This window comes from Salmo salar, chromosome 10, assembly GCF_965601325.2.
Source record: "Salmo salar chromosome 10, fSalSal1, whole genome shotgun sequence".
Classification (NCBI taxonomy): domain Eukaryota; kingdom Metazoa; phylum Chordata; class Actinopteri; order Salmoniformes; family Salmonidae; genus Salmo; species Salmo salar.
Window position 1 is genome coordinate 108,797,747 of NC_138300.1, and position 13,742 is coordinate 108,811,488.

A 13,742-nucleotide genomic window follows, 5' to 3' on the forward strand; every position below is an offset into this window, starting at 1 on the left:
TATCTCTGCCCTCTATAACACCCCAACCAAACCACTTCCTGCAAAGACATATGAACGAAAAACATATTTTCATAAAACAAGGATTTGTCTGTGGTTATTGCAGAGGTCTTTAATGGATGAGGATTGTTGTCTGGGTGTGTATATGTTAATTCCCTACAGCCCTGGCTAGAATCACAGCTCGTCATTGGTCCCGGTCGGTTTATCCTCCTGTGATCCTGACAGCTGATAACAGGCCAAGTTTGTTGATGAAACACTACATAAAACCCCAGGCTGGAGGTTATAATCATGTCAGGCAGGGGATTCTCCAACATCAACATAGCCAGGAGCTGTATTGAAAGAGTATTGCCATATCGAAGCTCAAGAAAACAAAGAGTTACTATTTATTCTCATGTGAGTGAATAGGTCAACATTATCACAGGTTGCCAAGCCCGATTCTTTTGGATAGAGCTCCCCCTGTTGTGCATTAGGAGCATTTCAGAGCCGTTAATTGACGTTTGTGAGAAATTATGATTCATCATCATTCAGAAACAGAATTGAATATTATTTTAATTGGATATAATATGCATACAACATTTCTAGAAAGCTATAAAATATCTAACATTTTAGCAATGAAGAAAAACTTACAAAGCAAAGACCAGACCCAGTCCCAGTACAGTAAAAACAGTATTTTTCCATATTCTCGTCTCTTTATACAAATCACCTTTAACAATTCTCTGCACACAATGTTCTGAGGGTGCCATCCAAACTTGAGAAAAATTAAAGCCAATTTTGAAAAATAGATAGACAAAAAGGTACCAGTACCTATAGCCAAATAACACATAACCCAGATCTTAGCTGCTGATGTTTGTGTAAAAAAAAAATACTCCTTGTGTCCATTTTAAAATAATATTTTCCAAAAACCTATCTTGTGAAATCTATATTCCTTGTTGACAGGACTGACATACTGGGAGCCCAACAGTGAAACCAATAAGCTTGGCTCTGGTTAAACTGGAGTCATCACAAAAGCATTGTAAGTAAGTATAGCCTACATAGAACACACATTCAAACAGAAACTACTGTAGTGGTGGTCTGTGTTGCTCACACCATAATCTAGTCCCAATTATTCATCAATTAGAACACAGGTCAAAGGTCTTCTAAACATGACATGAACCCTGTCTGATCCATTGTCTTCAGCAACACTAACATACAAGTATACTGCATTATGTTTTATGGACTGTAATGTTAGTGTGCATATGGTATGATAACAGTTGATTTACTGTGACAGTGATATCAAATAAACCTTCGCAGAGGGATCTTTTGACCCATAACTATTGAAAACACTGAACATGCATCTAAGGGTACTATCTTTTCCCAAATAGTGTAATTGTTGTGGTAATGAATACAGTTCTACAGAGAAAGATATTGATAAAGGCATTCTGGTGATCTCGTCCGCCATTTCTTTAACTTTTTGGTTTTGCTTCTTTTAAACCTTTTCTAAGATGTAAAGTCATGACCAAAGGCACTTTATAATAGTGCAGGTGCCAAATGCACATCTGACATGTCTCCAGATTTTTGGTTTTTGATAGACAAGGCAAAGTTATTACTGCTATTACACATGGAACTTGTTTATTGTAATAATCAATGTATAACTTAGCATCATTATTTTGTGAAATGTGTACATGTAAAACTGACAGTTGTGTATCTATAATGACCAACATGAAACATCACTAATGTTATGCATTTCCATCCAAGCAAACCAGGTGCCATTGGGGAAAAATTACTAAGGCACTGTACATGCAACACTGGGATGTATGAGAATAACAGGGCTGTCCTCCAGCTTAGGAAAGAGCTCACATTTCGTGGTAGAGTTACAGTATCTGTAAGGATGCCATTCCCTACCGCCAAGGTTAAAGATGCAATCCACAGTAGGGGAAACAGCGCCAGTGTCGTTATTGTTTTTGTTTTGCTGACAAAGTGGAGGTGAGGAACGTCACGCATCCTGCAAAACATTTCTTTACACTACATATTCTGCTGTTCTATCGCGTGTGCAATGATGATGTGGTGGTGGTGGGGGGGGGCGGGGGGGGCATAGTTGTTTGCAGTACCTTCTTTGTTGTTGTTATATCGCAGACAGACGTGGCAGTTCCACTAATAACGAGTCCAGCTTTATTGTAGGCCACAGATTGACGGGCAAAATAAGGCTGAATAGCATCCAGAACACCCAAAGATGAATGTGTGGGAGTGTTTTGACTACTGTGTTCCTCAGTCACTGAGAAGTAAAGTTTCACTCTATCCCACATAACCATACAGAGGAACTAAGTGCTTTGGGATGGGGAACTATGGTAGTACAGTGCTTTCATTTTCAATATGTGTATTCTTTGCTTCATTGTCATACGGGGTAACACCTTAGCAGCTTAGAGAAAAGATAACTTAGGAGGAATCTCTGGTCTCTGCCATGAATTGTCTTGCTTTAGTGTCATCAGTGCTTTTTCTCTTTAGTTGGGCAGAGGGGATATGATGCAAAGTGGTACCTGAATCTTATTTATACTCTCAATGTCCCTGGAATTGTAACTGTAACCTGTCTTCATCATATAGTAGTTTAGCATTTGCTATGTTACCCAAAATGTAAAACCGTTTTTCTTTGGAAAATGTTTGTGTGATAGTGATATTCATTCGGAAAGTATTCAGACCCCTTGACTTTTTCCAGATTTTGTTACATTTGACCCTTATTCTAAAATTGATTAAATAAAACATTTTCCTCAGCAATCTACACACAATACCTGATAATGAATAGGCAAAAACAGGTTTGACATTTTTGCAAATTTATTTAAAACAGAAATACCTTATTTACATTGGTATTCAGACCCTTTGCTATGAGGCTTGAAATTGAGCTCAGATGCATCCTGTTTCCATTGATTATCCTTGAGATTATTTTTCAGTCCACCTGTGGTAAATTCAATTCATTGGACATGATTTGGAAAGGCACACACCTGTCTATATAAGATCCCACAGTTGACAGTGCGTGTCAGAGCAAAAACCAAGCAATGAGGTTGAAGGTATTGTCCGTAGAGCTCCAAGACAGGATTGTGTCGATGCACAGATATGGGGAAGGGTACCAAAAAATGTCTGCAGCATTGAAGATCCCCACGAACACAGTGGCCTCCATCATTCTTAAATGGAAGACTTTTGGAACCACCAAGACTCTTCCTAGAGCTGGCCGCCCAGCCAAACTGAGCAATCGGAGAAGAAGGGCCTTGGTCAGGGAGGTGACCAAGAACCCGATGGTAACTCTGACAGAGCTACTCTGTAGAGATGGGAGAACATTCCAGAAGGGCAAACATCTCTGTAGCATTCCACCAATCAGGCCTTTATGGTAGAGTGGCCAGACGGCAGCCACTACTCAGTAAAAGGCACAAGACAGCCCGCTTGGAGTTTGCCAAAAGGCACCTAAAGACTCTCAGACCATGAGAAAGAAGATTATCTGGTCTGATGAAACCAAGCTTGAACACTTTGGCCTGAATGCCAAGCGTCACGTCTGGAGGAAACCTGGTGGTGAAGCATGGTGGTGGCAGCATCATGCTGTGGGGATGTTTTTCAGTGGAAGGGACTGGGAGACTAGTCAGGTTCGAGGGAAAGATGAACAGAGCAAAGTACAGAGAGATCCTTGATGAAAACCTGCTCCAGAGTGCTCAGGACCTCAGACTTGGGCAAAGGTTCACCTTCCAACAGGACAATGACCCTAAGCACACAGCCAAGACAACACAGGAGTGGCTTTGGGACAAGTCTCTGAATGTCATTGAGTGGCCCAGCCAGAGCACGGACTTGAACCTGATTGAACATCTCTGGAGACCTGAAAATATTTTTAGAAATTAGCAACAATTTCTAAAAACCTGTTTTTGCTTTGTCATTATGGGGTATTGTGTGTAGATTGATGATGATAAAAACAACACTTTAATCAATTTTAGAATAAGGCTGTAAAGTAGCAAAATGTGGAAAAAGTCAACGGGTCTGAATACTTTCCGAAGTCACTATGTAGTAACTGTATGATGTTTTATATTTATCTAATTAAGAAAGGCTAAGATCTGTAATTGGTTCATAATTGTGATGACTACAGTATAAAATGCGGAAAACAGATAGCTTCCAAATGTAATCCACAGTACATCTTCCTATGTTACACAATGCCCCTTCATATGTACACATATGACCTAGTCTGGAAAAATGACACCACACAACTGTACCACAAATTGACAGCTGCACTCATACAAATATACATACAAAATACAAATATAATGATATTATCAATTAGAAACTTCACCCTAATGTAACCCAAGGACATTGTGGGTGGGATTTGTGTAGAGGCACAGCCACTTTCCATAAGGTTGTCTTTCTGAAGATGTGTTTCAATGGGCGATTGCCTCATGTCACTCTCACAACCAACCAATCACAACAGCGATTTATCTCTGTCAATTACTAAGAATTTGTCCTTCAATGTCTTCCCTCCATTCTTCAGAAGCTGTCCTTCAGGTAGATTGGTGATAGTTTGTCCCAGCACGTTTCTACTGAATCAGTCTCTTATTCCTTGACTAGCCGGTATATGTGATGTTGAGCTCCGTGTTCGCTGTTCGACACCTCAAACACACACGCCATGCACAGCATCGTCTCCTGTGTTTCTCTGTTAGTTACCACCTGAAGCACAAGAAAAATGCAGTGTGAGACACACACACACACACACAAACACTAGTATACAAGCAGACTGACTGAACAGGCTATCCTTACCAATAGGATAGTGAAGTTCTCTAGGACACTATTCATCATGTACTTCTCAGGCAGGTGTTTGAGTTTGTGGATAAAGTTGATCATGTATTCACACATGGGGGAGCGGCTTATCCTGTAGACAAAGCGTCCATTCTCGAAGCAGGCATATTCCGTCTGAGGGGGGGGGGGGGGGGGGAGAGAGAGAGAGATCACCGAGTACAGCTCTTCACAAGAAAACAAATAAGTGGAGGGAACAATGTCCACCATGATCAAATAGGAGGTAAAACACAGCAATTATGAGAAACACAAATATAAAAGTAGGTAAGGATGAGTCGTGTAGTTTTTAAGTTGTTCTCCACCAAGCACACAGTGGTGTGTGTGCGTGTTGGACTAAGAGCTGGATTCACTTCGTATCACAGAAGATACATGTTCAAATTGAAAGGTTATTTCCAATTGAGCTGACATATGCAGCGTTTACCCGCAAACGTGGAACGTACCCTTTACATTTCAATCAAGCTATAACGTGGATCTTCAGCGTGATTTAAATTTAAAGGCAATGTTCCCGCTTTAGTGGAGACTTTATTCAGGGTAAATGCTGCATGTGTCATCTCAATCAGAAGTTACCTTTACATTTCTATCACGTAAACTGTAATGCTTCAGCTTTACAGACTGAATAGAGCCCTAGGACTGACCTCGACCTTCTCGACCACCTGCTTGCCGAAGGAGCACACCTTGGTAGAGCACGTGATGGTCATGTTCTCAGAGCTCTCATACTGGCTGCTCACACCGTAGAAGGCCCCAGAGTCATCCTGGATGTTACAGTTCAGGTCAGCCTGCATCAGGACAACACATGTATTTGAAAAATGATTGAATCTTTATTTAACTAGGCAAGTCATGTAGAGGATAAACTACATAGTCAAACAAATGTTGACCAACACCAGCAAAGCAATTAGTTAAATGTTTACAACAAAACACAAAAATGTTTCAATGAAAATAGATTTTCTTTAAGTCTCAAGAGGACTAATATAACTTGGCTGTACAGCTGGGTTATCTAACTGACGGCCTGCTGGTGATTTTATTTGCCCCCCCCAAGTTCCGTGCAAAAAACAAAAAAACGACATTTAAAATCATAAGACTGTAAAAACAAATCTGTTCCAAAGTATTCCCACGCATAGAGAGAGATACTCAGTGGCCAGTTTATTAGGTACACGACCCCATTCAAGAAAATGTGATCGTGGCTTGCATATAAAGCAGGCAGAGGCATTCAGTTACTGTTTGATTGAATGTTAAAATGGGCAAAAACAAGTGACCTAAGGGACTTTGTGCGTGGTATGAGCATCGATGCCAGGCACGCCAGTTCCAGTATCTCAGAAACGTCCGGCCTCCTGGGCTTTTCACACATAACAGTGCCTAGAGTTTACCGAGAATGTTGTGACAAATAAAAACATCCAGTCAGCGGCAGTCCTGAGGGCAAAAACTTGATGAGAGGTCGAAGGAGAATGGCAAGAATTGTGCAAGCTAACAGGCGGGCCACAAACGGGTAAATAACAGCGCAGTACAACAATGGTGTGCAGAACAGCATCTCAGAACGCACAACTAGTCGGTCCTTGTCACAGATGGGATATTACAGCAGACGACCACACTGGGTTCCACTCCTATCAGCTAAAAACAAGAAGAACTGGTTCCAGTGGGCACGCCATCACCAACACTGGGTTCCACTCCTATCAGCTAAAAACAAGAAGAACTGGTTCCAGTGGGCACGCCATCACCAACACTGGACAATTGAGGAGTGGAAAAACACTGCCTGGTCCAACGAATCCCGGTTCCTGTTGCGTCATGTGATGGCAGAGTCAGGGTTTGACGTAAGCAGCATGAGTCCATGGCCCCTTCCTGCCTGGTGTCAATGGTACAGGCAGGTGGCGGTGCTGTAATGGTGTGGGGAATGTTTTCCTGGCACACTTTAGGTCCCTTGATACCAGTGGCGGTCGGTAACGTTTAAGATGAGGGAGGACAATAATTTATGAGCATTGCCTTATTTCTATTAAAGCATATTGGATGACGGTCATTCATATTCCATTCACTCAGCTTAATGTAACATCAATAGGTTTTAGATAATACATGATACTCACATTTTCCCTATACCCATCATGAGGTTGCCACAACCTAGTTTATGAATGAAAGTTTACAATGTGAGAGAAATATTAGACTAATCAAGGTGACAGACAGTGACACATTCAATACCAGCATGCACACTCTTGCCTGCATCTAGCTGATACAGGGTGTAATCATTAGTCCAACAGTTACAAACGAGAGTTTCTATTGGACAAATTCAGGTATGTTTATCTCACCGATTGTGTTGAAAAACGTTCCTTAAACGGAAGCAAACGAAACGGGAATGAATACATCCTCGATCACACGCAAACACAGTTCACTTTCAGAGCAGCCACATACAAACAGCATGATCCTTTTGCTCATTATATAATTCCTTCTCGCATCTACATGCTCTCTTCCTCTCACCTTTTTCCCTTCACTTATGGACTTCAGTGCACAACACATCAGATGTCTGTGACCATAACCTAGCTGTAGTTTATGCTTTCATTCTCTGATCCTTTGATTGGGTGGACAACATGTCAGTTCATGCTGCAAGAGCTCTGATAGGTTGGAGGACATCCTCTGGAAGTTGTAATAATTACTGTGTAAGTCTATGGAAGGGGCTGAGAACCATACGCCTCCTAGGTTTTGTATTGAAGTCCATGTACCCAAAGGAGGATGGAAACTAGCTGTCCTCTGGCTACACCAGGGTGCTACCCAGAGCACTGTTGAGGATACTGTAGACCTTCATTGCAAAACAGTGTTTTAATCAATTATTTGGTGACATGTGAATATATTTTGTATAGTTTTACCTAAAAAGGATAACTTTTTTAATGTTTCACTATATTTATTTTTTTGAAATTCACTGAGGAGGATGGTTCTCCCTGTCCTCCTCTAAGGAGCCTCCACTGATTGATATCAATTGAGAAACATTTCCATGTCCACAAAAATTCAGTGTGTTCTGGAGGCAAAGGGGGGTCTGACCTAGTACTAAATTGTTTCAAACCCTGCTTACATGTACACAATCACATAGACTAAATGGCCAGTTTATTAGGTACAGTCATCATGCTTTAGTCAAATATTATATCCGTTTGGGCTTCTTGTGGTCAATTTGCAGTCTACATGAGTGGACAGCCCCCTGACCATCCACTCAAGAAAAAGAAATTGGCCTGTGGCTGAATTTAGTATCTTTACATCATGGATCATCAACTAAGGCAGCGAGGCCCTCTAGTGACTCATGGCAATACTTGCAACCATATTATTTGGCATGTGTGTATCTTGAGAATGGGTGGAGTAGCCATCTACCAGTAAGCACTGCTGTCCAATAATCTTTTGAGACCAAAAGAGGCTTTAGGAATATCGAATGGCACGGGATGTACTGTATCTTTAGAAATAGCCTGATAAGAGTCTATGTAATAAGAGTCCTCTGAAGAGGAAGGCTTGTTTCAAGAAAAGATTAAACCATAATTTGTACAAAGGAATACATAGCTCCTTCATTAAGTCAGCGTGTTATTAAGGCCTGTAATGATGAGAGGAGGGCTATTGTTTAGAGTGTGGGTGTCCATGTTTGAAATTCAGATGCAGTGGCTCTTCACGAATGTCTGAAGAGAGACTCATCCTCTTGTTTGCGTTTTCCAATTGAATTTTATTAATGTGCACGTCAATTAATATGGTCCCGTTTGAAAACATATCAGTTGACTGTAGATTATGAAAATATGTTTGAGTATCTTAAATAGAGAACCAGCATGCATGTAGCAAACAGAAGGAAACAGAGGTAAGGATTCAATTATTTGTAGTTCTAACATGTTAATGTTGCTTCTGAAACCAAATACTTTGGCCAATAGACTCTATAGGATGTAATAGTAAGTAAAGCTGTGGAGAATGGCACCAGTTGATATTTGCGCTTAGAGAGAGAGACTCCATTGGTAGGGAGCTGCTGCAATCTCCTTAGTTTGCCACAATCTCTCACACCTGTCAGGAGGTAGACAGGTGTTCAAACAAAGCCTCAATGCTACCACATCAGCCCCTAGGGATGCATTGTTGGGAAGGGCCCGTAAGTAAGCATTTCACTGTTAGTCTACACCTGTTGATTACGAAGCATGTGACAAATAAAATTTGATTTGATATGACGTGCACGCACGCACGCACGCACGCACACACACACACACACTTGGTTTCACTCATGATGCATATCAGAAATGATTCATACCCCTTGACTTATTTCACATTTTGTTGTGCTACAGCTTGAATACAAAATGAATTAAATAAAAAATGTCACCCATTCAAACAGAATACCCCATAATGACAAAGTGAAAACATGTTTTTAGAAATGTCTGCAAATTTATTTAAGCTGAAATCCATAAATATCTAATTTACGTAAGTATTCACACCCCTGAGGCAATAATTTGTTGAAGCACCTTTGGCAGCGATTACAGCTGTGAGTCTATCTGGGTAAGTCTCTAAGAGCTTTGCACACCTGGATTGTACAATATTTGCACATTATTCTATTTAAAGTTATTCAAACTCTGTCAAGTTGGTTGTTGATCATTGCTAGACAGACATTTTCAAGCAGATTTAAGTCAAAACTTTAACTTGGCCACTCAGGTAAATAATTCCAGTGTAGATGGACCAGTACGGAAAAAAAAAATAATAATACAAAAATACAAAAAAGTATGAAATGTATGCATTCACTACTGTAAGTCGCTCTGGATAAGAGCGTCTGCTAAATGACTAAAATGTAAATGTAGATTTGGCCTTGTGTTTTAGATTATTGCCCTGCTGAAAGGTGAATTAATCTCCCAATGTCTGGTGGAAAGCAGACAAACAGGTTTTCCTCTCAAATTTTGCCTGTGCTTAGCTCCATTCTGTTTTAGTTTTTTTTAATCCTGAATAACAACCCAGTCCTTAACAATTACAAGCATACCCATAACATGATGCAGCCACCACTGTGCTTGAAAATATGGAGAGTGGTACTCACTAATGTGTTGTATTGGATTTGGCCCAAACAATTTGTATTCAGGACAAAAAGTTAATTGCTTTGCCAAATGTTTCGCAGTATTACTTTAGTGCCTTGTTGTAAACAGGATGCATGTTTTGGAATAAGCTTCCATCTTTTCACTCTGTCAATTAGGATAGCATTGTGGTGTAACTACAATGATGTTGATCCATCATCAGTTTTCTCCTATCACAGCCATTAAACTCTGCAACTGTTTTAAAGTCACCATAGGGATTTCACCACGAGGCCAGAGCGGTTTCCTTCGTCTCCGGCACCTGAGTTAGGAAGGACATCTGTATCTTTGTAGTGACTGGGTGTATTGATACACCATCCAAAGTGTAATTAATAACTTCACCATGCTCAGAGGGATATTCAGTGTCTGCTTTCTTTATACCCATATATCAATATGTGACCTTTGCGAGGCATTGGTAAACCTTCCTGGTATTTGTGGTTGAGGGACCCTACAGATAATTGTAAGTGTGGGGTACAGCGATGAGGTAGTCATAAAAAAATTATGTTAAACACTATTATCGCACACAGTCCATGAAAATGCATACTCCTGAACTTATTTAGGCTTGCCTTAACAAAGGGGTTGAATACCAATTTACTCAAAAGCTGAAATGTCTTATTTTTAATATATTTATACAAATTTCAAGAAACATTATTCCACTTTGATATTATGGGGTAATGACCAAAAACAATACAATAATTTTATCAATTTTAAATTGTAAAACAACATCCTTTGGAAAATGTCAAGGGGTGCGTATCTTTTCTGAAGGCACTGTACTTGTAAACTCAGCAAAAAAAGAAACGTCCCTTTTTCAGGACCCTGCCTTAATTCGTAAAAATCCAAATAACTTTACAGATCTTCATTGTAAAGGGTTTAAACACTGTTTCCCATGCTTGTTCAATGAACCATAAACAATTAATGAACTTGCACCTGTGGAACGGTCGTTAAGACAGACGGTAGGCAATTAAGGTCACAGTTATGAAAACTTAGGACACTAAAGCGGCCTTTCTACTGACTCTGAAAAACACCAGAAGATGCCCAGGGTCCCTGCTCACCTGCTTGAACGTGCCTTAGGCATGCTGCAAGGAGGCATGAGGACTGCAAATGTGGCCAGGGCAATACATTGCAATGTCCATACTGTAAGACGCCTAAGACAGCGCTACAGGGAGACAGGACGGACAGCTGATCGTCCTCGCAGTGGCAGATCACGTGTAACAACACCTGCACAGGATTGGTACATCCGAACATCACACCTGTGGGACAGGTACAGGATGGCAACAACAACTGCCTGAGTTTCACCAGGAATGCACAATCTCTCCATCAGTGCTCAGACTGTCGGCAATAGGCTGAGAGAGGCTGGACGGAGGGCTTGTAGGCCTGTTGTAAGGCAGGTCCTCACCAGACGTCACCTATGGGCACAAACCTACCGTCGCTGGACCAGACAGGACTGGCAAAAAGTGCTCTTCACTGACGAGTCGCGGTTTTGTCTCACCAGCGGTGATGGTCGGATTCACGTTTATCGTCGAAGGAATGAGCATTACACCGAGGCCTGTACTCTGGAGCGGGATCGATTTGGAGATGGAGGGTCCGTCATGGTCTGGGGCGGTGTGTCACAGCATCATTGGACTGAGCTTGTTGTCTTTGCAGGCAATCTCAACACTGTGCGTTACAGGGAAGACATCCTCCTCCCTCATGTGGTACCCTTCCTGCAGGCTCATCCTGACATGACCCTCCAGCATGACAATTCCACCAGCCATACTGCTTGTTCTGTGCGGGATTTCCTGCAAGACAGGAGTGTCAGTGTTCTGCCATGGCCAGCGAAGAGCCCGGATCTCAATCCCATTGAGCACGTCTGGGACCTGTTGGATCGGAGGGTGAGGGCTAGGGCCATTCCCCACAGAAATGACCGGGAACTTGCAGGTGCCTTGGTGGAAGAGTGGGGTAACATCTCACAGCAAGAACTGGCACATCTTGTGCAGTCCATAAGGAGGAGATGCACTGCAGTACATTTTCTTTTTTAAATGTAACCTTTATTTAACTTGACAAAGTAGTTAAGAACAAATTCTTATTACAATGACGGACTTGGAACAGTGGGTTAACTGCCTTGTTCATGGGCAGAACGACAGATTTTTACCTTGTCAGCTCGCGTATTCGATCTAGCAACCTTTCGGTTATTGGCCCAACACTCTAACCACTAGGCTACCTGCAGCTGGTGGCCACACCAGATACTGACTGTTACTTTTGATTTTGACCCCCCCTTTGTTCAGGGACACATTATTCCATTTCTGTTAGTCATATGTCTGTGGAATTTGTTCAGTTCATGTCTCAGTTGTTGAATTTTGTTATGTTCATATAAATATTTACACATGTTAAGTTTGCTGAAAATAAACGCAGTTGACAGTGAGAGGACGTTTCTTTTTTTGCTGAGTTTATGTATCATTAATGTTGTTTGTTTAGATGTCAATCATGCGTGTATTGTGAAGCCAAATTGTGTGGACAATAACGGCCAGGATTTTATTCACGTTATAGAGCAGCGAACTGGACAATGCACCTTTTACAACCATTCACAGTTAATGACCTTGTGCCATGAGACTCACCCAGAACTTGACCAGGAAGAAAGAGTTGTGAGGGCCCTTTCCAAAGAGCTCCTTCAGTCCTCCCTTCTTCTCTGGGAACTTGTCGTAGATCTGACGGATGTCCACAGCCTCCAGTAGGGCATCGCTGTACGAGTAGTTGGTCTGTCCAATGCTCACAAACAGGTGTTTGTTGTACTGATGAGAGAGAAAACAGCCAGTTTAGATAGATTACTTCTATTAGCATTATTTTAGTACTTCTCCATTACCCTAAGAGTTGGTTCCCCAGACACAGATTGAGCCTGGTCCTGGACTAAAAATAGTTTTCTATAGATGATCTCCATTGAGAATGATTTTTAGTCCAGGACTAGAGTTAATCTACATCTGGGAAGCCGGCTCTAAAACATATATTTTTTTAAATCTAAAAAACACTAGTATTGTGTTGTCATAACAAATGTATTAATATATATATTGTTGATGTCACGTAGATTGATACGTTTTAATTTATAAAGCCCTTTTACAAAAAGTCCTAACATCATTACTAAAATGTAGACATTCGAGTTACCACGCCCAGTCTCAGGGATGGCTAACCCTGGAAATTCCTTTGGTTCGCATAGCCTATTACCGACTTTTGGTCGACCAAAAGTTGTCTGTTCTTTTGACCAATCGATTGCTCCATTTTTAAATGTGTATTTTTCTATAAATAGACACACCCTATGTGTTTTAATGAAATCAACTATGTGAATTGATGCTTCAAGCTTACGGTTTGATGCCTCAAGGGGGTGCCAGAGATCTAGATAACCAGAAGAAAAAACCTGAACCAATTATTCTCCTTCTGCTCCTGCTGGCTTTCGCAGATTCTGCCATTACTCTCCTGAAGTTGCCGGTAATAGGCTATACGAGGAGTCAGCAACCTTTCTCATGTGGAATGCCAATTTATCTTACCATTTATCTACCGATCTGCGTGCCAGTTTCGTGAAACAGTTTCTCAAAATCATTGTCATGTGGTTAATCAAAATTCTATCCAAATCTTCTTGCGCTTCACGGAGCAGTGCATAGCTGTTGTCAAGGAAGTGAGTTTGTGTTTATACAAGATGTACCGCCCCCACCTACCTTCAACCAATCATGTTAATGCGGAGCTATACAAAGCCCTCCGCATTGTTACAAAATTTGGAAGGTGCATGGCTATGTAGTACAGAGCTCAAAATTTGAGCATAAATTGGCTTTTACTCTAGGCCTCCACAATGGATTAGTTCACTATATATATATATATATATATATATATATATATATATATATATATATATATATATATATATATATATATATATATACACAC

The 13,742-nt window shown here is 41.0% G+C and overlaps 1 protein-coding gene across 3 annotated transcripts in view; it reads right to left on the reverse strand.

Annotated features, from left to right (window-relative positions):
- Window positions 1-528: 528 nt before the first annotated feature.
- LOC106561460 (transcriptional enhancer factor TEF-1) overlaps window positions 529-13,742 on the reverse strand; it is a 116,452-nt gene continuing 103,238 nt past the window's right edge. For 2 of the 3 annotated variants that reach the window (XM_014125449.3, XM_082957362.1), the window contains 4 exons: window positions 12,428-12,601; window positions 5,427-5,567; window positions 4,756-4,908; window positions 529-4,665 (listed from right to left, as the gene is read on the reverse strand). In XM_014125449.3, coding sequence (XP_013980924.1) covers window positions 4,552-4,665; window positions 4,756-4,908; window positions 5,427-5,567; window positions 12,428-12,601 — 582 coding nt within the window. In that variant the 3' untranslated portion in view covers window positions 529-4,551. The other variant, XM_082957363.1, reaches the window with a different exon arrangement.